Source organism: Pelodiscus sinensis, chromosome 1 (genome assembly GCF_049634645.1).
Source record: "Pelodiscus sinensis isolate JC-2024 chromosome 1, ASM4963464v1, whole genome shotgun sequence".
NCBI classification, from domain to species: domain Eukaryota; kingdom Metazoa; phylum Chordata; order Testudines; family Trionychidae; genus Pelodiscus; species Pelodiscus sinensis.
In genome coordinates, this window is record NC_134711.1 from 147,612,055 (window position 1) to 147,638,987 (window position 26,933).

Sequence of the window (26,933 nt, forward strand, 5' to 3'; positions counted from 1 at the left end):
TCTTTCCAATGCAGCGGCATAGCTTGCTTTTGGGCCCTTAAAAATATCCCTATGAAAAACTGCCAACTCTCCTCTGTTGTTTTTTCCTTCAATCTTGATTCCTATGGGACCTTACCTATCAGCTCTCTGAGCTTACCAAAATCCGCCTTCCCGAAATCTATTATCTCTATTTTGCTGTTCTCCCTTCTACCCTTCCTTAGAATTGTGAACTCTATGATTTCATGATCACTTTCACCCAAGCTGCCTTCTACTTTCAAATTCTCAACCAGTTCCTGCTTATTTGTTAGGATCAAATCTAGAACAACTTCCCCCATGGTAGCTTTTTCAACCTTCTGATATAAAAAGTTGTCTCCAGTGCAGTCCAAGAACTTATTGGATAGTCTGTGCCCTGCTGTGTTATTTTCCCAATATATATCTGGATAGTTGAAATCCCCCATCACCACCAAATTTTGGGCTTTGGAGCACCAAAAGCCGAAATAAGCTATTTTGACTTAAGCTGCACAATTGACATAGCTCTATGAGTGGAATCAAAATGTGCTTTAGGAATACAAGTCTCATTGATTTTGATTATACTCTTACCTCACTTAGGTACTATTAAAAATCCCACCCAAATGCCATTTGTGCTAAAGCCTTTTCTCGAATCTCTGCACTGGTGGAACTGCCATTGCTAGTTTATTCCAATAACTAATCCTACTTACTATATTTCCTTTGGGTCTCAGTTGTGTTTCCTTCTTTGGCTTTAGTCTGATACTACTAGCATGTCAAGCTGTGAATAATTCCTATTCACTCTTTGTTCTGTTCTCTGGCAGAAACTTATCAAAACTCATGAAGTCCCCTCAGCCCATGGGTCCTTTCTGTGCTATGTTGCATTGATTTAACACCTCTGTCTCTTACTTTCTCTCAGGCTGCCTCATTTTAGTCAGTATTGGGCTATACTAAGGCGGAAGGGGCATGAACCAAATTCACAGATCAAAGGACTCCCAAATTTGAGATAGGTTTGGAATTTGGACCAAAATTTGAGCTGGTCACATTCGCCTCCCAATTCATATAATGGATCCAACCAAATACAATCAGACACTGCAGTGTATGAAATCTGGATTTGAATTTAAAACCTTAGTCCCATCTCTTGTATTTATATGAACACACCAATGAGTGTGAGCTCAGGGAGACCTGGGAGCCCCGCTTTCTCTTCCCCACTCCTACAGAGTGACAGCTGGAAAGTGGGTAGCCATCCCTACTAACAACTGCTAATTACAGTCCAGTGACTCATTGCACTTATCTGTTGGAAGATCAGATGCTTTGCTGATGGTTCCCACTCCCCGGCTCTGTTGTTATCCCTGTATCAACTCGAGATGGGTTTGAACCCAAACCCCAGACCCTAGCAAAATCCCACAATCTTTGAAGGAAGGGATCATAGTCCATATTCAGTTGACTTGGGCCCATCTATAATAGCAAAACAGCCTGGCTTTGAAAGCCCAGGCAGAGCTGGGGAAGCAATTTCTTTACTGTGCTAAAAAGACTAAACTACCTTTGGGTTGGGGACTGCACCTGCCACTGCGTCACTCTGACACAGAGGGGCAAAGACTGGCTCTGACAGAACATACAGGAGAGACTCCTTGATGACATCACCTACCTGCTGACCAATGAGATTGCTGCATTTCAACTGATCTCACAACAGCCATGTGAGAAGTAATGCCAACTCTGTAACTGTACACGTACCCCAAGAGATCCATCCTGAAGTCCTTTGTGAGTAAGGTCTCCAAGACTGAACCCTAAATCCATAGTCATGGATTTTACCTCTCTCCCCAGCCAATATGTCGAGGTCTCTTGGTGATCCCATTGCAGGTTCCCTTAAATCAGCTGTATTGCACCTCTTCATCCAAACAGAAAAATAAGAAGAAAATTCTCCATGTGAGTGTCCTCAAAGTCTGATTTGAGGTGTACTGCCAGTTTTTACTGATAAGGGATGTTACACCCCCAGCCATTGTAGAGTGGAGGGACTGGGTCTTGGACTTGCAGCAAGATCAGCTGTCTCTTAAGTGCCCCTGTGTGGCAGTTCTATGGCACCCTGCTTTGGTTTCCCTCCCTGGACCCTTTTCACAAGTTAATAAGAACCTCAGCCCTTCTTGGAGTTTGGTTTCAAACCATTCTTAAAGTCCAAAGAATAGAGATGTTCAGTTTAGATTAATTAACTAATCAAATCGTCAATGGGATTTCCATGGCTATTTGATTAGTCTATAAGGGAACCAGCACCTCTGCTTTTGAACTGTAGCAAGAGCCCAGTTCAAAAGGCCTTCCGGTGGGTGGGAGGGGGGATTAAGAGTATCCTTTTCTGTTTGTTACCCAGATGTGTGTAATTTTTGCTGACTGGCTGCTGAGACTGTTGTGGATGCTGCAATAATTTATAACCTACCATACTGAATAATCCCCCAAGCACTGCAAGAAAGTATTGCTTATCTTCTCAAGCAAAATCCATGGGAACACTCTGCTTACACCTAAACTGGCCATTTTCAGGGATAAAGAAGGGCTGTTGGTAGAATGTATTTAACCAACACTTTTGTATGATCTGCTCAATGCTCTTATCATACCTGGCCACACGCACAGCTTCTTGCTAAGGTCAATCATGTCTCTCATAGGGGTGGGAGAGAGGAAAGGAACAGATTCTCTGCATGTATCACTTTCTCTTAAAAGTTCTGTGCTACAGACACTCTGGACATGAATCCTTCCAGAGCCCATCAGTGAGTTGCTCTGAAAGATGGCCACAGGGAGTCAGTCGTAGTCAGTGTCAGCACTCCGAACTCTTCCTACAAGTCCTTCCCTGCATTGCCAGTCTAAAGACCTGGCAGGACCCAAGCTCCTCAGTACTGACCATGCCAAGCTTGAGTGAGAGTTTGGAGACAGAACTGCACATCTATCCTGTTCCCAACTGCTACCATGGCCTTGTAGCTTTTATAAACTAAACTTCATGTCCCCTTGGTCCTAATTCTCTAGCCATGGAAGAGAGAGCAATTCACCGAGCAGAACGGAGGAGGGAACTGGAAGAGATCAAGAGAAAAAGAGAGGAGGAGAAACTGGTATGTAAAGCCAAGAACTAAATGGAGACACCCTGGCTCAGAGAGGGACCCGTGAAAGGAAGCCCCTCACAGTCAAGTGCTGGGAAAAACACCTTCATTTAAATGTTTAACTTGAGCCCATAGGTGAATTATAATAGACACTCCAAAAAACTATAAAAAAAAAACCTCTCTAAGCCCTATATCAACTAGAGATGTGAAGGGTTAACCAGTAACTCTCACTCTTACTGGCCAGAGCAGCCCCCGTCCACGCTCGACCTGAAAAGGATCCTGAAGGAGCTGGGTAGAGGAGGCTTAATCAAACCTTAGAAAGGTTTTAATTGGTGAGCAGGCACGGATCCAGATTATTTCACAACATAAGCAAATAGATGAATGTTTGGAGAAGAGCGTTGTGCTGGGTCTGAATGTTGCCTCAGTGAAACAGCTTCCTTGACTTTGAGTGTCCATGGCGCATCAGGGAAATACAGCTGAGCCACCATAACACTAACTTTGATGTTTTTTGCATGGGAATAAAAGTAGAACATCACAGATCATAGAGGCAGGCAGCCTGTGGAAATCATGGCCAAGTGAGACACTGGGGCTGGATAACCTTCAGGAATGTGTAAAGTTATTCAGGCAAAGAGAAGGGTTGTCAAATGCAGTGCTTCAGGCTATATACAGTGATCACTTGTAGGTCTCAGGAAGCAGTGTCCTTCCCCACCCTCATGTACATCACTGCACAACAGTTACTGGTCACTGCTGAAAGCAGCATGCTCACCCTGGTCATTGGTCTGAATGTCCTTTGTCCCTGTTAAAGTTCAAATGCAGTAAATTTTGTCCCAGCCATGTCCTTCTTTCCAAGGTGCAGCTGAAGGCTGAAGAGGAAGAGCATCAGAGGAAGGAGGCTGCTGAAAAAGAGGCCCAGCTGGAGAAGAGGCGAGAGGAGAGGAGACAGCAGAAACTGGTGCACAGGACACTCCATGCCTTTACCTCACAACCACGTCCATAGAGAGTAAAAGCCCCGTGGCAGCTATTCAGTGGCCATGATAAAATGAGTTAGAATCTCAGTCAGTGTCCTAATATCCAGAGAATAAAACCCACTAGCACTGTTGGATGCTTCCTTACTAGTGTATCAGCAGAGGCCGAGGACTGAATAGGTCATGGACACTGAACTATCTGTCCATCCCCGCAGAGGCTTTGTCAGGTTTGAGGTGCATCGGGGAGACTGTATGAGGGGAGCCTGCACTGTGGCTGGCTGTGTTGTACTCATACCTTGTTCTGGGTTGCTCCTTTCATTCATGTCCCTATCCCCTGCTGCATCAGTAACAAATATATAGCCAATGCTAACTAAGCCCTAGAGCAGCAGTTCTCAAACTTTTGGGGATCTGGAGCCCTTTACATGTGTAAAAATGTATGCGGCGCCCCAGCGGTCCACTGATTGTATGTGTTGTACCTATCGATGTTTCCAGTTTGTCAGCCTCACGGAGTCCCTGGAGAGGGCTCCACGGAGCACAGTTTGAGAAACACTGCCCTAGAGAGTTCCCAGTGCGCAGCTTCCCCCCAAAGAATGGGAATGTCTCCTCTGGTACATCATCTGTTTCTGCCTGGCAGGAACTGCCATCTCAAGGTGATTGCTTGGGAATGAGCTGTAGCTATAGCCCAAGCGGCAGAATGATTTTAAACCCCAGAGAGATGCTTCCTCTCTCCCATTCAGTGACCTACATGCTACTGTAGCATTTCAGTGTAGATGTTACCTAAGCCAACAGGAATTCTTACGTCGGTGTAGATAATCAACCTCCCCACAGGCTGAAGCTAGGTCAGTGGAAGAATTCTCTCATTGGCATAACACTTTCTACACTGGGGGCGAGGTTGGGATAAGTGATTCATACCCTGAGAAACACACCCATACCAATGTATAAGTGTCCTAGACTCTCCATTCCTTTGACATACAAGTGGGGAGTGACGTTCCCTAGTACTGTGATCATTCTTCCATAATGGTTGCAAGCTAGGGATGTGAAAGGTTAACTAGTAGGGGCTGGAGTAGCACCCCACCTGCCGTGGAGAGGGGACTGGTCCAGCCATGCAGGGCTCACCGCAAACTGGCTGAACTGCTTCTGTCCGTGGCAGACCCGACGCATGACAGGCAAGATTCTCTCCAGGCATCCAAAGCTGCCCCTATCTGCAGTGGCCTCAGTATGTCACAGGCAGGGGCTGCTCCGGGTGACCAGAGCAGCCCCATCTGTGGCAGGGGCCAATCCAGCCTGGCTGTAGTGGGGCTGCGAGCCAGCACAGCCAGCCCCAGCACGGGGGCTGGGAGCCCCATGGGCTAGGGGTGTGGAAAGGTGAGATCGTGCTTAGTCAAGCATTAGGTTGACCTAATGTTTAACTGATTAACTGGGATTTTGCATCCTTATTGCAAGCCTTTTTGATTTCTTGAGGGAGACTGTTCCCTTTGCAGCGCGCAGCCATTGTTGGCTCATTCTTGTACTAGCTGATGCATTTGTGTGTAAGAGATGTTTGGCCACTTTGTGGTTGAAGCTAAACAATCTGCAGATTCCTATTTCTGGCCAGATCAGGATGCCCATCTACTCGCTGTTTGTGGTTGTGTGCCTTACCATCCATTTTACCCGGGATAAATTAAACTGCTGCTCTTTGAATTGCAGAAAGAACTGGAGAAGCAGAGAAGGCTGGAGAGAGAGCGGCAGCTGATGGCAAAAGCAAGAGACCATTATGAGAAGGTCCTCCTGAGAAAGCAGGGGCTGGAACCCTGGAAGAGGCTAAGGGAACAGGCCAAGGAAAACATGGCGGTAAAGTGTCTACTGAGGACAGAACTGAGGAAGGGGGCTCTTGAGAGGGGAAGAGAAATAAGGGAAGCAGCGACCCAAGTGGGATTGTGGGGGAGAAATGGGTAATGGGGCTCTGAAGTCAGAGGGAGATAGAAAAAACTATTAGCTGACCAAGTCCTCTCCCCCCCAAGAGCAGGCACTGTACCATTCCTGAACAGAGGATGTTTCCAATATTAAATTCATGCAGCAGGATCTTAGCCAGGGTAGAGGTCTGTTGGGCCTCATTTTAAAGCCTGGCTTGGGCCCATACCCAAGCCAAGCACGGTCCCCTCAAACTTGATCTGAGACTTTTGAGTCATTTTCGGTCCTGACCTGACTCCGACACTTTCCCCTGAATCTGTGTCAGCATCATCACCAGATCATCCTTGGAGCTCAGCCTGGTTGGGGGCTTCCAGCTCCCCATGTCCACTGTCTATCTCCAGTTGCCTCCCATTTGTGGACCCAGGTGGTGCGGCTGTGTGCCTTATACTTGCTGGCTGCTGCTGCGTCTTTGCACAATGTGCACTGCAGGTGAAAGGTGCGGTTACTCGTCTGCATGCTCACTCTGCAGCACACACAGCTCAGTGAGACTGAGGTGGCTGGCAGGAGCAGCGCATACAGCCACTCTGTGCCAACCCCACAGGCAGGAGGTGATCAGAGACAACCTACCCAGAGCCCAGGGGTGTTGCATTGTTTTCAGACCTAGCCCTTGTATGTGGGTCCTATGGAGTTCAGGTTACTTTGCAGGGCTCAAGCCTATCTTTCAGGTTTGGCCATCTCTTCTTCAAAATCTAGGCACAGAAGGTCCAGAAAAGGGCACTGAAGGTGATAAAAGGCACATGTGGCTGTAGAAGATTAGAGGGAAAATTAACACTTTCACGGGTGCTTAGATTACTTATGAGTTCAGGGTCTATTTGCAAAAGTAAATTAAGCATGTTGGACCCTGAAGTTTCACTGGAAGTGAATGGGACACAGGCAGTGTTCCCTGTAAGCTGAGCGCTTGGGTGGCCACCCAGGAGAGATTCAAATGCCGCCCAGCTGAGTGGCAGAATGCCCACAGCCACCCAGAGATGGCATGCGTTTCTGCTTGTGGTGCACATCTTCACAGCCTCAGTGCATATAACAACATTTATTTTGCACATGGATGGAAAAAATAGAGGAAACATTGGACACCAGCTTAGATCCTCAAAGGTATTTAGGCACCTTACACCAATTAATATCAAGTACATAAATGTCTTTGAGGCTCTGAGCCATAGTACTTTTGAAAATTTGACCTTAATACTATTTAATTTGAAAGGAGAAGAGTGAAAGGAGACATGGTAGTTTTAAATGAAATAAAGCAGGGTAGAATAAACCTTAACTGGACACGGGTTCCTGAATACAAGATCAAAATGGCACACAGTGAAACAAAAACAGCAAATTTAAAGCAAATAATTTCTGATGAACATGCAGTTACCTGTGATTCCCATGATCTGAGGCTGATAGTCTGTACAGAAAAAAACAACAAATGGTCTGGTAGCACTTTATAGACTAACAAAACATATCATCTACATGTTTTGTTAGTCTATAAAGTGCTACCAGACCATTTGTTGTTTTTTTCTGTACAGATTAACTTGGCTATCCCCTGAAGTATGGTAAGAGTCAGTGTGACGTTATGTCTGAGTAAGGAATGCATCTGCTTTACTCAGATGCCCCTAATTGGCAGCAAATCATTTGTCAGTCCTCACTCTTTGGCCACAAGCTGATCAGCACTTGGTCAGGAAGACACAGGCAGGCCGTGTAAGCATGGCACAGTTGGGCATGGTGTGTCACGGGACCGTTACATTCAAGCTGAGGTAATTTTACTGTGGAATTTCCATGACTGCAGCCCTACAACATATTTGTTTAGGTAACTATCTCTTTTCTCCCCTCCTAACTCTGCTCAGGTGGCACAAAACCATCACTGCTTAGGACTGCAAAGAAAGTGCCTGCTAGCCTGGTTCCAGCATGTCCAGGAGAGCCTTGTTGAGAAGATGGCTCGGGCTGAGGAATTCTCTTCCCGTATATTACTCAGAAGAGGCTTCCGGAGCTGGTTAAAGGTGAGCCCAAAATGGGGGAGGATGTTATGAACCCAACCAGCTGCTTGAACACTCCAAACCCAACTTTGTGACCTACCCACATGCACCTGTGGGCTCCAGGTGGGCCCTGCATCACAGTGGCATTGCATTGTGTGCTGCCTGCTTTGTCACCCTAACCTCCCTTTCATGTCTGTCCCTTGTCTCTTCAGCCCTTTTCTCCTCTACTAACATCACCTCATGCCTGACCTTGTCACTCCCTCTTTCTATTGCTCTTCTTCTGACCTTTTCAATCACTTCCTCCTCTTTGTGCCCCTGAGTCATTACCTGTTTACTCCATAGCCTGGTGCTCCTTCATGCCTGTCTTTCTCATTCCCGTGCCCATTACCTTCACTTAGGGTTTTCTTGTCACTCTGCTATAGTTGTTTAATGAGGAGGACAGGAGAACATGCTTACCTCTTTCCCTGTCTCCATTCCCCAGTACAAGGATGGTTTCTCTGCTCTGGAAGAGAGAGCGAGCAGGCTCCATGCAGCCTCTCTCAAGAAGAAGCTGTTCTGGGCATGGTTTGACCTGCTCAATGAGGAGAAAAGTGCATTATGGGAAAAGCAGAAGATTGCAGCTGAGCACAGCGATAGGTAAATGTATTCCCCTAGTGGGAGTTGTTCTTACCTATGGGATATTTTTGACTGTCTGGCTTTTCTTCTTAAACCCACCGTATTTAGGCAATACCGTATTTAGCCAATACATGTGAAAGGTGGGTCTTGCTTCCGATGTTCTGGTCTCACATCCTGCACCCACTGTCAGCTCCATGCCCAGCATCTGAGGCCAGATGGCTCCATGCAGATTGGAAAGGGAAGATTGGTTCTTAACCTTTTCAGCAATTCTGAATTCACTGAAGGAGGAGGAGTGGGGAAAGGTGATGAATGGTTGAAACTTTCAGAGTCAGTCAGTGGATCTGGCCACACAGCTCCTGTTAAAAAGCCAGCTTAGAAAAAACTTTTAAGTACATTGATAGTAAGTCAAATGAGTGTGTAGGAATAACATTGCAGGGTTTCCAGAGCTGCTGTTCTGGGTGACTGCTGACTGAATGGACTGAGTTTATGAATCCAAAACTGATTAGCTGCAAATGCCACTTGGGAGCTGAGAATCCAGGTGTTTCTTTCTGCTCCTTACCCAATTCTGCAGTGAGAACTCAACTGACAGTTTTGTTGAGGATGAATGAAGCTGAATAGATTCCAAATTAAGCCGCCCAGAGCTGTGTTGTAGTACAGGTTTAACAGGACTTTGGTTATAGTCAGTACAGTGAAGAGCTAAGTCTCAAAGACCCTGCAGGTAGCAGAGAAGTCAAATCCCATTCCTACTCTTGACTGAAATCATATTTCAGCGGTGCACATGGGGTATAGTAAACATGGGATCTGTGCAGACAAGCTCCATCACTGGCTCTTGGGAAGAATCAGTGAAATCAATGTGTTTTTCTGCTTTTAGTTTGCAAATTTACCTCACGCTTGTGTACAGTTTAATGCCTAACCTGATTGTCATGGCTAAGGCAGCAGGTTCGGGATAGTGCCTGGTTAGCAGTGACAGGCACAGTGAACTGGAGGAGTAGAGGAGGATCTGGAGAGACTGGAAGTGAGGTGACTAGGCTGGCAAGCCACTGAATTGCACTGAACGAAGCTGCTCTTCTCACTCACTCCTTCCATGTGGGAGCTTCCCATAAAGAAGCTGCCTTCACCTCCTCTTTTGAAAGGATCTCATTAGCCTTCATATAACACCTTTCATCCTCAGAGCTCTCAGCAGACAATGACTAATGAATCCTGCCAGTGAGAGCTGGAGGGAGGGCAAGAGAGAAGGGCAAAGTGTTAGTATTCTGGGATGACTGACATCTGTAATTAAACTGCCCGCACTGGAGAGTTTTAACCTGTCACTGCCAGGCAATAGCAATAGAGGGGGTGAATCCTGGAGGTCTGTGGCTACTCTAGAATAGCGCCAAGGCTTTTAATGGCTGTCTGGACCATTCATCTCTTTTCCTCTCCCTTTCTAAAAGGAGAATAACACTGACCATGTTCAGGGCCTGGAGGCAGTACCCAGCAATGATGAAAGAGGAAAGAGAGAAAGAGGCAAGGAGAGAGCAGTTACGCAAGAGAGTAGCTGAAATTCTCCCGGACTTCCAGAAATGACCGGAAGGACTCTGGGCACGCTCCCTACTTGATGAGCAAAATGGATCTCTGCCGAAGGATGTAACTAGCGATGTGAGCTCAGCCCTGTGAATGACAGGGGCTCTTCCTGGTTTGGTGCAACAGGGGGTGGAGATGGTGTTCTAGGATGGTATTTTGAGTGGTGCTTTTAACATTCACTCTAAACCGAGGAACCTGGATTATTGCCGTCACTCTCTAGCCACCAGACTGCTCTCCCACAGTGACAGGTAAATGTATTTGGGGAGTTGTTCTTACCTGGCATGGGATATTTTTGACTGTCTGCACACCAGAGAAACACCCCGTCAGGCAGGCAGTGAGCAAGGCTAGAGCACAAGAATCAAGACAGGATAAATTCCAGGCCAGATGCCAACTTTATTTCCAAACCTCCCCAGAGATTTTTGTTGCCTTTAGCAGCGCAGTGTCGAACTGAGACACTGCACTTCTTCCGTAAGGTACAGGAACTGAAACGTGCCTTTTTGTGCTGGAACAGAGCCCTGAATGCCTGTCTCTTGTCAGTGATTTCGCCTTGTGATTGGACACAGTGTGGCTGTATCTGACGAATAAATGGATGGAGTCTTTTTACCGTCTTATCTGTGATTCACATCCTGTTAAGCCTTTCACAAAACCCAGTCCACATGAGGAACTGTTACTAAACCATTATATCGAGGGATGATAGGGAAGCTAAACCTTAGATGGAGCTTTGCAGTTGAGATGGTAACAGGATCTGAAACACAAACAAAGCACTTTGTGTAGACACTTGACTAGTTAAAACCATTAGTTTGGGGATCGACCCTCCCAGCAATTCTAAATTATAACACAACTTGCTAACTCAAGTGTGTAGGCATGAAACTGTCTACATTTGGTGCTGAGTGGTGTTTCAAATCATGGCAACTAGCACCATTTTTTAAAAAGCACCATTTTTCCTATTGCTGACAGTTCCTTTGTAGGCACACACAGACCTTGTCTTGACTAGGCTTTAAAGGTGCATTGGGAGGTAGATCAAGCTAGCTCCCATGATCAGATGATGTCTAAAACTCTAGTCCAGAACAAGGTCCAGAACTTTAGCATAAGCTAAATAAGTGGTACTGAAACTTGCCCCTCAACTCCAGTTAATTTAACTCTACCAGGTTAGCATAGGCCAAAGTACAACTTGCTTTGTCTTTATAGCTAACATGAGCTACCATCGCCCCTTTACATCTTAGTTAATATTAGATTTTAACATGTTACAGTGTAGCAACTGAGCCCACAGATGGAGTGGTTTATAGGCCACCTTGGAATTTGGTTAGTATGGTTGTTTAAAAAAATCTGTTAGGGATGTGAAAGGTTAACCAGTAAGCATCACCCTAAATAGGTGATGCTTACCGGTTCTGATTAACTGGTAACTGGTGGGGACTGGAGCAGCTCCCTACCTGCCACAGGCTGGGGGCTTGCCCTGGACAAGGGCTGGTCTTGTCTGGAGCAGTTCCTGTCCGCGGCAGTCCTGGTTATCCTGCAGGGGGGTGCTGCTCCAGTGTCTGGAGCAGCCTCTGTCCACTGGGAGCCCAGGCCTGCCGCAGACAGGGACTGCTGCAGTGGGGGCTGAGAGCCAGTGGCAACCCCAGCCTGGATCCCGCATAGTGGGATAAACAACATTTAACCAGTTAACTGATTAACTGGGATTTTACATCCCTCCTGTCTATATTAGGTAGTTGTGATTGATGTGCCAGCTGAGATCTGCTGTTGCTAAAAGTCCTCTGCTCTGAACACCTGAGCAGTGGAGACTGGAATTTGCTTCTCTCCCATTGATGTAACAAAGCTGGAGACAAGGGTTCCTCTCTTCTCAGGCTTTTCCTGCTTGGGTGCCAGGACTGGATTGAGAGCAGGGTGAGGTTCTCAGTTCTGGCCTAACAAGTTAAGACTATCATTTTCTAATTTTCCCTCCCACTGCCTACTTCCCAAATGTGAAGGAATGAAATGCACACCCCGTTACCCAAACCTTGGTTCCATACCTGACTGCTGTTTAGTCACCTGGGCACTTATCTAGGGGTGGAAAGGAGTTGAAGGTGTGGGTGGAGAGTAAGTGAGAGTGGTGGGGGAAGCATCGTGGTCAGGTTGCGATAGAGAACAGCAGCTGGAAAGAGCATGGGGGGGGTCATTTGTGTGAGCACTGCAGAAGGGATAAGCTCTGCTGTGGAGAAAGATCAGCAGATAGGAGACATGGTTAGAGGAATAAAGTGGAGGACCAACCTAGTTAACTTCAAGTCCTCAGTGCAATTTAGAGATGCCCCTCCACTTGTTGGTGCATTAATGGCTAATGTGTGAGAATAGTGCAGCAGCAGTTCTGCTTCTTGGTGCACATTCACCCCGCTGAAATTCCGCCAGTGCAGTCTCTGCATACTAGGATGCAATAGAGCCGGTCCTTCCGTTCTCAGGTTACTGGCATCCTTTTTATAGAGAGACCATTTAATCCTCCTTCAGCCTGCTGTATTTATTCACCAGTCAGGAAGTTGTCATGTGGGAACAGTCTATTCTGCTCCCCCAACTAAGGCTGGGTTCTTGGCATAGCTAAAATAATTGCAGTTAGTGAAATGACAAAGCAGCAGAAAGAAAGGGTCACACTGGGTTTCTCATCAATATAGAGCTGCAGGTAACTGGTGACTGGGCAGTTCAGGGCTTTGTCAGGGGTAGTTGTGGAAACAAAAGAATTGCTGTACTGGAGAAGCTCTCATCCACCCATATTCTGTCTCTGGTAATGGCAATGGAAGAGCCTGGGATTACCTCACTTTGGGGAAAGGGTCTTTTGAACAAACCCCTCTCATGGCTTGAAAAGGATGGGTTCAGTTTTTGGATGCCTGACTTGTGACAACTTAGGTTTGATCTGAGCACACGCAGTTCTTACTAACTTGAGTTAGTGTTCAGCAATGCCTCTGAAAATAATGCCTCTTGGGAAGAGCACACAACACAGGGCACCTTAAACCAGTGGCCATGCCTGATAGGTGGGCCCTAAGCTCTCTTCAGCATCTTCAGCCTTCTTAATTGCTCCCTTGTCTTCCTGTTAGTTTAGCAGGCCCACCCATTCTCTGGTAGACTGCCTGGTTTGGAGGATTCAAGCAGCGAGCATGTCACTGGGAGGTACTGTACTTAGCTTTTGTTTCAAGTGCCTGTGAAGGCCCCGGGTACTGCCATTATGTTTCTCACAGTCTAGGATTTAACATAGGTATAGTTTCTCATGAATCTAGTGCTAGTGAATGAATTAGAAAAACAGCTCTCAGGACTGCTGTCCACAGGCATGAAACTCTATCATGACGCCAGTTTTCTTCTGAATTAGCTCTTGCCACATGCTGATTTCAGCCAAACAGCTGAACTAACTGCACACAGAGCATCCAGAGCCCAGGGTCCTTCTGATAATGCTGTTGGCAGAGCATACAGGACATCTTTATAATAATCCAAGTAGACACGAAGGTTTTCCAGACTTAAAGTTTTATCCCACCAAATACTTTCCACAAGGGAGGCAAGGTGTAAGAGATTTGGCATGCTGAGAAAAATCAATTCAACCTCTGTGATTGTTTTAGAGTTTGCCTCCTGCTTTAAAGCTTGAATTGGTGTTGAATTTAATGGTAGAAACCTACCGTATATTCCGGCGTACAAGACGACCTCTGATGTTAAAAAACATCCCCCCAAAATCGGGGGTCGTCTTGTACGCCGGATGCACCGCCGCCGGAGCCCCTCCGCGGCTTTGAAAGCCTCGGGGGAAGCCCGCGGCGGGGCATCCCAGGCGCGCATGGGCTGCCCCCCCGCCGGAGCCCCTCCGCGGCTTTGAAAGCCTCGGGGGAAGCCGGCGGCGGGGCATCCCAGGCGCGCATGGGCTGCCCCCCCGCCGGAGCCCCTCCGCGGCTTTGAAAGCCTCGGGGGAAGCCGGCGGCGGGGCATCCCATGCGCGCCTGGGATGCCCCGCCGCCGGCTTCCCCCGAGGCTTTCAAAGCCGCGGAGGGGCTCCGGCGGGGGGGCAGCCCATGCGCGTCTGGGATGCCCCGCCGCCGGCTTCCCCCGAGGCTTTCAAAGCCGCGGAGGGGCTCCGGCGGGGGCGCAGCCCATGCGCGCCTGGGATGCCCCGCCGCCGGCTTCCCCCGAGGCTTTCAAAGCCGCGGAGGGGCTCCGGCGGGGGGGCAGCCCATGCGCGCCTGGGATGCCCCCCCGCCGGCTTCCCCCGAGGCTTTCAAAGCCTCGGAGGGGCTCCGGCGGGGGGGGGGGGGGCAGCCCAGGCGCTCCTGGCGGCTTTGCTCCCGGTGCCTCTGGTGTGCTGGGGACCATCTCCAGCAGACCAGGGACACCGGGAGCAAAGGAGGCGGAGGGGCGCTGGAGTATAAGATGAAACCCTATCTTTTAATTAAAAAGATAGGGGGTCGTCTTATACACCCAGTCGCCCTATACGCCGGAAAATACGGTATATTTATGAGGAATCATGTGGGCATCAGCCTAACGGCTTGGCTCAGATTCATTCCTTGCTGATACGTGCTTAGAAGGAAGGTGTTCCATGGCCAGATGCATCCTCCCACTGGAAAACGGGGGGGAGGTTGTTATAATGAATGAATTCGGCACTGATGAAAGGCATTTCTGTGGAACCCTTTCCCGCTTTCAGAGTGAAATATCCATAGACCAGGTGGCACTGCAGAAGGGATAAGTTCTGCTATGAAGAAAGATCAGCAGATAGAGGACACAGGAGCTGTGTCTAGACTGGCAAGTTTTTCCGCAAAAGCAGCTTTTGCGGAAAAACTTGCCAGCTGTCTACACTGGCCGCTTGAATTTCTGCAAGAACACTGACTGACTTGCACTGATTTCAGACAGTAGGTTCTTGCGGAAATGCTATGCTGCTCCCGTTCGGGCAAAAGTCGCTTTTGCGTAAAAGGGCCAGTGTAGACAGCACAGATTTGTTTTGCGCAAAAGCGTGTCTAGATTGGCACGGATGCTTTTCCGCAAAAAGTGCTTTTGTGGAAAAGCGTCCGTGCCAATCTAGCCGCTTTTTTCCACAAATGCTTTTAACGGAAAACTTTTCCATTAAAAGCATTTGCGGAAAATCATGCCAGTCTAGACATAGCCAGGTAGAGGCTAGCCAGTGGAGGATCAACCTAGCCAACTTCAAGTCCTCAGTGCAATTTACAGATGCCCCCTCCACTCATTGGTGCATTTATAGTTTCAGCCACCAGAGCTATGGTCATGCTTACACTGGTATTTTCCTTAAAAACTCCCTCCAGTGCAGCACAACCAGAAAGTGCTCATAGCAGTGTTACCTGTTTTAATCTGAGCCTGCTCTAAGCAGGGTGAGAGAAGACAAACAGTGGCAGTTACCTAGAGCCTTATTTACTCTAGTGCCTCCCACAATTGGAGATGAACTGGTGGCAGCTTGGGAAATGCCTAGTGCAGATACACCCCACGTCTAGCTGGTAATGGAGCAAAGTCCTAATTTATCATCTTTGTCATCAATGAACGTTCAGAGAGAAACTGCTGAACAGCAAGCTGGAGTGTCACGCAGATGAATCCTGTAACAGAACAAAGGGGCATGCAAACCTCATGGATATTGTGTCTCCTTTCACTGGGTGCCTGAAATATTTACAGGATTAAAATATACTCACTTCCCACCAATACCAACTTGCCACAGTATTTGTCGGTCCCAGCCATGGCACAGCAAAGGCTTGGCTCATATTTATATATTATTTATGGCTTTGTTTATTTGGAGAATGATGCCAAGAGGCCTGAAGCCCTCAGCTCTGGGGCTGCTAAGGCACAGGCAGCCCGCAAGGCATAGTTTTTCCTGAAATAAAAATTAATCCTGGCCTTGTAGTAAGCAGGGACATTCAATCCTTTTCCCTTTGAGATGACTGGGCTAGGGCACCCCAGCTGTGATGGTGTCATGCCTAAAGCGGCTTAGGCCCTGGGAACTGGGCTGAGATTCCCCACAACCGCCAAATTCATGTCAGAGCCATTAGATGGTGGTGGCTTTCAGATACTACTGACCTGGCTGGATGTGAAGAGAAATGCAAGCCTGTACCTCAGTTCACCCACACTATGACATGCCATAAATTAACCAAGACCACTCTATATGTAGTTCTGATTTATTTGAACTCATAACTACACCTCTCTGAAAATGCTGGGCGTTACAAAGGGGACACACAGCACAATCCTTTTAATAAAACTCACACATACAGCATGTCATACTTGGGATGTTTTTCCTGGAAGAATCCTAAGTTCTTTCATAAAACCATTTCCTGAATGACGTGAACTCGTGAGAAGTCAGAGTCGCAATTTTAGGAAGGATCTCACTTTGACCCTTGCAGGGTTTTCACTTGACAAACATGCTTGCAGTGGAAGAAAGTCCTAGGGAGCAGATGTCCCCGCATTGAAAACATAATAGAGAGATACAGAAAATACATTCATAATCACACTTACTACCAACTTTAGTGAAGCAATATACAAGAGAAGGAAGTTATAGAGCATGTGATTATTAAGACACTAGGCAGTATTCAGTTGTCTAGAGAAGAAACTTTACAGCACATGATTTTTAAAACACTCAAAAGCAGTCTATTTTGAAGGGGAAAGCACCTTTAAGAGCATAGAGTGATTGGAATTTCTAGCAGTACCTTTTCTTGGTCCGCAGTGACTTCAGTCATTTGAGTAAAGATGAAAGTCAGGAAATGGTCTTTTTTAAGTCATTCTACTAGAGTACAAATGCAAAATTGAGATGAGGCCATTATGGCAGTGTGCCAAGCTGTCACTCATACCGCACATCAAAATTGTACAACAGCCTTCACTAAATTCACCAAACAGGATGCTGATACTGTGTAATTCTAGTACTATTATGACAGTCCAATCCCTTTAAAATTCCTCCTGGTCTGTACCACTGAAAGTCTCTAAGATGGATGCTACTAGAGCAGGATAAAACTTTTTATATTTCAAAATGTGGTGGCAGAAAGCCAGGAAAAACAATATAAAAATGTGCTAGTCTTGTACCAGCTCTAGACACACCTCTTCTGCAGCTAATGGGGATCTTTACAGGGCCAGAATGGTAATGATTTCTTCATTGTTGTGTGTATGCATTACAATTTACAGACAAATGGCTACTCCCCACCCCAAGGAACTTACATTTAAGCATCTGTTGGACCCCACTAGGTGCCCAACCTGTAGCTCATCTGTCAAATGCAGCATGCTCCCTATCTGTTACTCACAGTGACTATCCCTCACCCAACCTGCCTTGCTTTATTGCACTAACTGCCGCTCTACCCCTTTTTCACAAGTCCGAGGCATTCTCTTCATGCCCACTACTGTGGTGGATTTTAATCTTTTACTACAAGTTTGCCTAGCCTTAGTCAAATGAGACAAGGTTAAGGCAAAGAATGGGAGATAATCCACCCTCAGCAGAAATGAAAAGGGGGGCATTGCCCTTCTTGGACTTTCTGCTGCTCTGCGGGTACTCAAAGGAAGCTCAAAACAGTGAAACTGAAGCTCATGCTGCTCTGACCTTCTCATGCTAATACTTCCCCTTGTTAGTATTTATTATGTCTAGGAGCCCCAGCCATAGACTAGGACCCCATTGTACTAGGCACTGTACAGTCACAGAGCAAAGAGTTTATATGTGCTTTCCTTCTCTAAAGACATTCATGAGATAGACCTCTCTGCAGAAGGCTAGGTCTGTAAACAAGGTGGCCATTTAAGGCATTGCATTTGCCACCACAGTGCATTCCACGGCCAGTGAGAACTTCCCATTCAGGAGGGACAGAATTTAGATCCTCCTGCTGCAAACACACAGGCTTTGGAAGTGCTGTTTGGGCCTGACACTCAGTTGAGCAGCTCTAATTCTACCCACTAGATGGCACTAGTACATACACACTAGTTCTATTATAGTCCCATTTCACAGAGGGATTGAGGCATAGAGAAATTAATCCTAGTTCTGTGTTTTAAGACACATGCCCACTCGTGGGTTTTTTTCTGCCCAGAAGGCCACATTATCTTGACCTTTCCAAGTTCCCAACAGGAAAGAGGTTTTAGAGACACTGCTGCACTGAGGCAGAACCCTTCCCATAGACTAGGCTCCCCATAGCCCCCCTACATGTATTTCAGCTATGAAATTGCTACACTTGCAGCTAAGTAGCATTGAGTGAGGAGGCAAGCTCTTGATGCGTGTCCAGTCTGGAAAGTCCTTCTCTCTCCAGTCCCAAGAGAAGTCAGATACTCATGCTTGTCCACTGGCATGATTACTGTGATCCATGTGACTGCTTTCTCATTTAAATGATAACACAGGGCCAGAAGTCTCCACATCTCTTGATTTTCTTCTCTCCCTCTCTGACTGGAGACCAAGGTTTCTCCCTTTTAAAAAGTGATCGCAAAAAAGCAAACTGCACAAGTCAGCATCTCCTGCCACAGGAGATGGGCTCCAAGCACAGCAGTTCTGAAGACTCAATTATGCTTGGGGGCACAGAAGTTGCATATACCATGTTAGCAAGCCATAGAACACTGTGAAACAGGGCATATCCACTGGCACTTGGGAATTTATCATGAGTGTGGACCCTGACGGTGAAAGGTGCCAGACCAGCATCTTGAGAGCTGAATGTCCAGTAAGACACCCACAGGGCAAGCTTCCCCATCTCTCCTCTTTGGCAATACACTATCAACCCTGCCCCAAAGAGAAGACCTCTGAGCAAGGAGGGAGTTCAAGTCTCCAATCTCTCCTGGGTTGATCTGCCACTAACAGGGCTCTTGCGCAAGAGCATGTCCACACCTCAGAGCACATCGCAAAAGCCATGTGCTTTTGCGCAAGAGAGCGTCCACACTGCATGGACACTCTTGCACAAGAAAGCTCTGATGGCCATTTACAGAATGACCATGACAGCACCTGTGCTTTTTCCTCACAGGGGTTTCTTGAGCAAGAAACCCCTCTGGAGTGTCCACACTTGCCTTCTTGCACAGTAACTAGCGCTAGAAGCAGTTATGCCTCAGAAAAGGAGGTTTACCTACAGTGGAAAAACCCCTGTGTTCTGCCATTTAACTGCCCACTTAATTGCGCAAGAGCTCACTTGAGGTGTGGACGCTCCGCAGGTTTTTGCGCAAAAACCTTGTAGTGTAGATGTAGCCTCTAACATCCTGGGACCAACACAGCAATGAACATTTTCATTTAGCAATTTGAGAGGCCCAACAAGCCCTCCCTGCATCCTCAGGGCCTGAGATGTATTTCTTCTTGCCTTTCCAGTTCCTTTGAAAAACTGGTCTACTGGGAGTCAGAGCACATTCTCCATGATTGTAGGAGGAGGATCTGGGCTACTGTACTTCAGCTGTGAGCCATCTCCCAGGAGAACTATTATTCCTATTTCATAACAAGGAGGATCACAAGGCAGCAGCAGCAGCATCAGACAAGGGTCCATTTACTTCCCACCTCGGCCACTGCCCCAGAATGTTTTACAGCTACTTGGGAACTTACAGCTATCTTGTAAAATGTTTACCATCTGTGAGGTGCTAGCAATTGCTAATAGAACAAAAATACTTCAAGGGAGTCAAGTCCTTGGATCAACTCAGAGAAGCAGAAGGAAGAAACCACTGGCATATAGAGGAGGAACCAGTTCTTCCTTCTGACTCACAGCTGGAATAGCCTCTTTGGGGTGAGGGAGCCTAGGAGAGGACAGGACCTCAACCAGCCCTATAGGTGTACTGCTCACAAAGGCACTTAATAGAAGCACTAACAGCTGATGCAACTTTATGAATGGAAGACTGAAAAATATGCCCACCAGAGAGAGAGAAGAGAGGTCCTAGTTGGTTCTTGAAGTGACACAAGACAAAGCCCATTTTAAATATCTTCCCCTTGGTCCATCATGAAATGGCTCGCTCTTGACACAGATTATAGTTCACCTCATCAGCACGAGGCATCGCATCATTTATGAAATACCACATGTAAGAAAAGGGAGTCTGTTCTGACCCCTGCAGTGTCCAGCTGAGGTCTGGTATTAAATTACCTTGCCTCTGAAATCCAGACATGGAGTTCCCCACATTTTCAAAGTCTTGTGCTGCTGTTAATCTTGCTGAATTGTGCATAATTTCTGCATGGAGGCAGGTGGGGGAGGACTGTGATTTTGCCTCTCCCTGTTTGTGCATATGGCTTAATTCGTTCTGCTCCCTACTTCTCACCTCTGGCATGCAAGAGCTGCTGTCCTTTAATGGCTCCTACAGACACTGATGAAATGGGCCCAGCCTCCAACTCAGTAGGGAAAGGTGGTGGGATCCCTGTGGAAGGAGCCGTCCACCTCCACCAAATGTCACTGCCATCAGCGGGAAACGGGGTTTCACACAATGTCTTCAGCAGAGCGCTGAGGCGTGGGTGACCCCAAAGTCAAAAACTGGCCCCAGTTGTACAGGAAACCCCGGTTATACTTGCCTGTATCTACCACAATCCCACCCAGAAGCCTGCGCCCGGTGTCTTCCCGCAGAGCCAGCCGAGCTTCCCTCTCGGTCACGTTGTAGCTGATGTTCAATAGCTGGATAAGAAGGATGTAGCTCATCCCGGCCGTGACAATGGCACAGTACCACACACATGTGAATGACAGCGCAGAGCTGGCAGTGGGGAAAGAGATGGGAAGGAAGCCATTTAATGTGAGCACAGATGCTTTAATCTGTAGCTTCAGAAACACAGAGAGGGATTTCCCCTGGTAACAAATCTCTCTTCCATCCCTTTCCACATCTGCTTGAGTGATCCCACAGGGTTTACAAACATTCAAGTCTCACAACATTGCTAATAATGATGCTTAGCACTTATATAGCCATGTGCATTTCCGTAATAATACCCAGCTCATATACCACTCTCTTTAACCCATAGAACACCATGACTACGTCTAGACTGGCGCCTAATTCCGGAATAGTCATGCAAAGCAGGTAAGTCAGAATAGGGAAATCCGCGGGGGATTTAAATACCTGAAAGTAGGAATAAAAGATCCTCTGGAAAAGGGCTTTATTCCGGAGGATCGCGCCAGTCTAGACGCTTTTTTCCGGCTTTTCCCCAAGCCAGAAAAAAGCGGCGGACATGTTTATTTAAATCCCCCGTGGATTTCCCTATTCTGACTTACCTGCTTTGCATGACTATTCCGGAATTAGGGGCCAGTCTAGACGTAGCCCATGTGTTTTACAATAGTATCCTCCTCCTTCCACAGGTAGGGAAATGGAGGCCCAAAATGGAAGCTAATAATCATCATAGTAAAACTTAGCTCTGAACAACTGCTTTGTATAAGTAAATTTCAAAGTGCTTTACAGAGGAGGGTAGTGTCAATGTTCCCATTCAACGAGCAAGGAAACTGAGGTTATCACAAGAACCAGGATTTGAACCCAGGCTTCCTGAGTCTCAATCTGGTATTCTGTCCTCTGGGGTAGCACAGAGGTTCTATCCTCTGTTTGCCTGGGAGAGAAGCAAACATGAAGATCTTTTTGGGGCTGGACAGACTCATGTACAGAGACAAAGTGATACACTCAGAGTCATACCAGCAAGTCTTTGGTGAGGCCCCCACCCCATGCCCTGTTCCTGAGATTTCTCACCTGTAGTCTGCATAGGTCCCCGGGCAGTAGAACAGCGCTATGAACGTATTTTGGCCCCTACAGATGGTGTCCAGGGTCAGTGTAATTCCATAAACGGAGGTAAGCAGGAAGAGTGAGAGTGCAAGGATAAAGGCTTGGTGGTTCCGCTCCCCTACGCAGCTGTTAATCCTCCAAAGGGCAAAGGAAAGAACATTTTATTCTTTACTTAAATGAAAACTCTCCCCCTTAACGGGCAGTAAATTTGGCTCCAAGGTGTGTCTATATAACACATTTGCCAGAGTGCACACAATTTTACACAAGAGCACAGGCTAGCAATTTAGGCCAATGATGAAGGAAATGTAAAAACAACATATTCAGATTATGCTGATGTGAGTATACCTCAGAGAGCCTCCCACATTGTGTCAATTGCCTGCTGGAAGGCTCTAAGCTTTTCCTCAAAGCCTAAGAAAGGTGATATCTCTTTGTATGTTTCCACACACCACCATCCCTGGGATCTAAGGTTATATTTACACTGGCAATTTTAGGGACTCTCCCCACTGCTGTTGTAGCACCAGTGCAGCTCCAGTAGTAGAAGTAAATTGAAGGAACACTATTGTATCACATTTATACCTGCTTAGAGCACGTTTAAATGTCACAGTGGTAAACAAAAAAACCCACCACCCTGGATCCTCTCTTAGATCACTAGCACTTCCCTCAGTGGAACTGTACTGGTTCTAGAATAACAGTGGGAAATTTACCTAAAACTGTCATAGCAAACTAGGGCCGAAAACAAAAACTGGTCTTGAAATAGGACCTCCTACACCAGAGTTAGCTAATTATCAGGTCATACTACTTTGAACCCATGACAACTCTCAGTACCAAGAGGAAAGGCACCAAATTTAAGAGGCAGCCGTATTTGACTGATAGCACCTGGATGAGAAAGCAGTAACTTCTTTAACCTTAAATGACCACCTCAGAAGTCTGTGGCACCTACCAGACACAGTGATGGTCCAGTCGCCTCACACACATGCCACACAACCTGCAATGCCCAGCTCTGGGTGGCCTAATCAGCTGACATTTGGTGCACCAGTCCTCCTTTGCTCTGTCTAGTCCTTCGGCCAACGTTCTGGAATAGCCCTTGGCATCAGTGTTCTTAGCATGACTGCTGGTGATGCCAGATGCAGCTGGTCCATGAAGCCCATTGGAGATCCCCAGAACTTTCCTGCTTGGCAAGTTGTTGCTGCCTTGGCATGGTGATTTGTCACTGCTCATTTGGCTGGTAAGGTAGCCAGGATCTCTCTTGGCTTGAGATAGGGCCACAAGCATGAGAATTAATCCACAGGTGAGAATAATCACCTGTGTGCGGCCCACATGGCCTCGGGGAACCACTTCCTGGAGGAACACAAAATACATGTACCCCAGAGAAAACAGCCCCAGGCTTAAAAAGAAGAGAGTCCGTCCCTTTCTCCTGTGTGTGAGGTAGTAGTACCACAGCACCACCACAGGAAGGGATGTCAAGATAACAAGTGCCAACAGGAAGTGCAGAGCTGCTACGTGGAGGGAGACAGGCAGCAGGATGAGTGGTGGGAGCAGGCTGATATTAATCTTTATGGCCCCCTTAAGCCAGGGAATGCGGAGGCGATCCAAAATGGTGTCTGCAATTCTCTCTAAAGTTCCTGGGGGCAAAGATCTGCACGTCAACCACCTGTTAGGGAAAAGCACAGATTTCTGTTCACATACATGAAACACGTCTGTGCTGTCTGCTCCCCCTTAGATTTTAAGGAGAGGCTGATCTATTCAAAAATGCAATCATATTAACTCTCATTCCCCATTTCTACCCTCATTTCTTTAGCCTCTTGTGTTTTATGCTCATCTGATGTAGCCTGTAAATCTTTCTCGGATAGGAGCTATGCCTTTTTAAAGAAATCTCTAAAGACCAATGCAAGCTTATTCTATTTATATTAGGCCTTTTCACAACTTTGATTCCACCTACCCACTTCAACAAAATCTAAACCTGGTTCAGAAATCAGTTATGTTATAATGGCATTTTCACTGCAAACTCAACAAATTGCAGTGACTGTCTAGAAGAGCTCATGATCCAAGAATCTCTCTCAGGAATCCTAGTAGCTAGAGATTATCTACTGCATGAACCAAACAGAAAACATCCTCTTGTTGTCACCCATATCTCCCAAAGAGAAACTCACCATTACTGGGTTTGATCAGCTAGAATGGTTTCTCTGGGATCCATTCCGCAACAGAGCTGTCAAAAATCAGACTATTTCACAGGAAAATTTAATGCTCTGAAATTTGGTTATATTTCAGTTAGGAACAAAACCATTTTTTTTTTTTTAGTTTCCCATGATCCAGAAATTCCATAAAATGTTCATTTCAGAAACACTGAGAAATGTCTCCAAAAAGAAACACTCCTATGAAGCAGCTGCTGAATGATGTTGATATAACTCTTGCCAATTTCTTATTTGCCATCACTGAACAGCAGCCCTGAAGCTGACAAGAATCAGGTCTGAGAGTCCAGGGATCTCTAGCTCTGGGGGAATCCACACTGTGCAGCTTTCCCTAGTGCTGCAGATCCTGCAAGCTAGCAGCTTTGCATGTGAGATGGCAGGAAACCAGGCTGTGGTTCAGTGAAAGTTCTTTGAACCCAGGATGTTTCCCCAAAACATTTTAGGTTTGACAAAGGAGACTTTCCTGATGAAATCCTACTTCACTGTACAATTCCCAACCAGTTCTATTGTCCCGACCTTTATCTTAACTGGGCATAAGGCATTTGACACCCCCAAATTGGCCAGGCACTTCTCAAGTGGCCCAGAAAGCCACTCCTCTTTGACAGAGAGAGGTTTCAAAGTACCAAATGGAGCAGCTGTGCATAGAATGGGGTTCCAAAGCTGAGCCTGACCTCGCAGTGCCCCATTCTAAAGAAGCTAGTTAAAGAAGAGAGAAAGACTGTCAAGATGCCATGACAATGAGCTTGATAGGAACAGCCCCTTGAGGTACAGGCATATAAAAGGCCAGGCGCCTTACCTTTCACAGCCCTCATCGAGATCCTCGCAGTCACAGCAACAGGCCACCAGGTGGTTCTTCTCCCCCCTCCTATCAATGTACTCGCAACAGCAGAGCGGCTCCTCCATCTCGGGCCCTTCAGCTTTCTTCCTCCTTTTTCCAGGTTTCCTACCGATTCCTCGGGCAATTGCGGCGCCTTCCCGCTCTGGCCAGCAGGAGAGGGGAGCCCTCTGCGGGGGCTCGGAGGGGAAGGGCACAGGGCCGCTGCCTTCCGGGGTCCCCCAGAAGTTAGTAGCCGGCTGCGTCTTGTGACACACATGCAAGGAGCGAGTTCAAAGAGGGGCTGCGGGGCCGGGCGGGGGCAACGCGTCTGCTCCCTGGCTCCGAGCAGCAGCCCCGCAGGAGGAAGCACGTGAAGTCCCAGCTGAGCCCCCCCAGCAGCTCAGCCCGCCCTTCTGCAGCGGCCCTGCCCCAGCCCCCGCGCACCCACCTGTTCCTGCCCCGCCGGGGCCCCGTCCTGCCCTTCCATTCACCCCTCTCCCGCCCTCAGGACAGCAGCTGTGATTGGCTAAGAGCTCCCTCCCGCGAGCCACCCCACCCAGCGGAGGGTCGGCAGGCGCCAGCCCCTGCCCGCAGCAGCGCTCAGCGGGCACTGCCGCGTCCGAGCGCTCTCCCCGACGAACGTCAGCCGGGGTGGCCCAATGCCGGCACGGGCGGGGCCAGCCAGGACGTCACGTCACAAGCCCGCCTGCCTCAAGCGTGCGGCGACAGGTGGGGCCGCAGCCCGGCCGGGGAAATGGTGCGCTCCAGCCTGGCGCAGAACTAGGGGCAGACATTACGTCACAGACCCGCCAGCGCGCGCCAGGGGCCCAGGGCCGGCGCGCGGCGCTAATTTGACCCGGCCAGGCAGGGGCGCTCCACGCCCGGCCAGCGAGCCCGGGTGGGGCTGGAGGCGCCGCGAGCCAGCGCCGCTGCATCCGCCCCTGCCCCTAGGCACCGGTTTGACTCCCGCGAGCGTCGAATTGGTGCCGTTCCGCCAGGGGCCGCTGTTGTCAGCAGCTGGGCGGGAGCCACGCACCCTTTGCTCCGGTTTGACGTCGCTGTATCCTCGCATGAACGAGGGGCAGATGCTGCCCAGCAAATCAGTAGCCGCCGCTAAGCGAGGCACAGCACGTCCCGCTGGAACGGTCTCGCCCGGAGCCACATTGCAAAATCGAACTCGTTAAAGTCTAGACAAAAGGCTACCGGAGAATCCGATGCACCAGCGCCTGCAGCAGAGAAGAGTAACTAGTGTTGCCAGATGGTTTCAACAAAAATAAGGGACACACTTGACATGACATCACAATCTACATGACATCTTATTGAGAAAATCCCGGCATTTGTATATGTTCTCGTTTATATTTTCTCAATTTGTTTCCCGAACACAAAGCTCAAATACTGGATTATCCGGTTCAAAACCAGACACCTGGCATCCCTAAGAGTAACTACAAGGGAACTGCCCTGCCTGCAGGAAGCTCTTGGTTCCATGTTAGACATTCACAGTGACAGCACTGTAGGGTGAGGTAGGCAAAGCCTATGGGCACAGGCACAGACACAAGCCATAACATTTCAGTCAGTAGTAGACAAGCACCAATTTTGCATCTTAGCTGCTACAAACTTGCTGCTTCTACCCACACACTTACAAAAAGAAAGACAAGTCAATACATAAAGGAGCGGGAAATCGTGCCCTAATAATTGTCATGGACTTGGCTCACGCCAGCACTAAGCTCTCACGTTCATTGACACAATGGCATACATCTTCACTGCCATCAATGCCCAACACTGCCTCAGGGACCCTGCTAACAACTGTTGTCTCTCAGCTGCAAAGTAGAACTGTTAGAGCCAAAGGGCAAGACCCTATTATGCTGCCTCTGAAATACTTAGCATTCCATTGTAACTGTCGATCTATTTTCCAGTGTTAATCAGGTCTGATGTAGTTTATAGTTGTCAAGAAGACAGGACGTTCGTTATAACAGGATACATTCCTGTTTTAAAGGAACTCCTAGATATACTATCCACTTGTCAGTAAATGGATTTGTAGCACAGTGAGGTCCTGCATATGGTGGCCAAGGAAGTTATGGCCATTCTTGCACTACAAAGTAGCCATCTTTCACCTACTTGTAACCCAGCCATGTTATTCTATGGTTTCTTGCTTGTAGGAACATAAAAACACCATCATGACCTGATCTATCAGGGAACCACGATTAATGGTTAAAATACACATCCCTAAC

At 47.7% G+C, this 26,933-nt stretch overlaps 2 protein-coding genes across 8 annotated transcripts in view; one reads left to right on the forward strand and one right to left on the reverse strand.

The window, feature by feature from the left end:
* CCDC191 (coiled-coil domain containing 191) overlaps positions 1-20,325 on the forward strand; it is a 38,832-nt gene extending 18,507 nt beyond the window's left edge. For 4 of the 6 annotated variants that reach the window (XM_075906459.1, XM_075906444.1, XM_014577709.3 and 1 more), the window contains 6 exons: positions 2,992-3,074; positions 3,913-4,014; positions 5,714-5,857; positions 7,801-7,953; positions 8,411-8,565; positions 9,975-10,703. In XM_075906459.1, coding sequence (XP_075762574.1) covers positions 2,992-3,074; positions 3,913-4,014; positions 5,714-5,857; positions 7,801-7,953; positions 8,411-8,565; positions 9,975-10,107 — 770 coding nt within the window. In that variant the 3' untranslated portion in view covers positions 10,108-10,703. Of the gene's footprint in view, positions 1-2,991; positions 3,075-3,912; positions 4,063-5,713; positions 5,858-7,800; positions 7,954-8,410; positions 8,566-9,974; positions 10,704-19,342 lie in introns of those variants that run through there. The other 2 variants (XM_025188875.2, XM_075906475.1) reach the window with 2 other exon arrangements.
* Positions 10,478-25,225, reverse strand: ZDHHC23 (zDHHC palmitoyltransferase 23). 2 transcript variants are annotated; one of them, XM_075906562.1, is made up of 4 exons: positions 24,685-24,818; positions 22,640-23,350; positions 21,667-21,834; positions 10,478-10,849 (listed from the first exon to the last, which is right to left on the reverse strand). In XM_075906562.1, the coding sequence occupies exons 1-4, from the start codon at positions 24,789-24,791 to the stop codon at positions 10,807-10,809; spliced, it is 1,029 nt and encodes a 342-aa protein (XP_075762677.1). In that variant the 5' UTR covers positions 24,792-24,818; the 3' UTR covers positions 10,478-10,806. The 2 variants fall into 2 exon arrangements, with proteins under 2 accessions (XP_075762677.1, XP_006112296.2); XM_006112234.4 differs by lacking the exon at positions 10,478-10,849 and adding an exon at positions 16,199-20,694 and having other exon boundaries at positions 24,685-25,225.
* Positions 25,226-26,933: the final 1,708 nt, after the last annotated feature.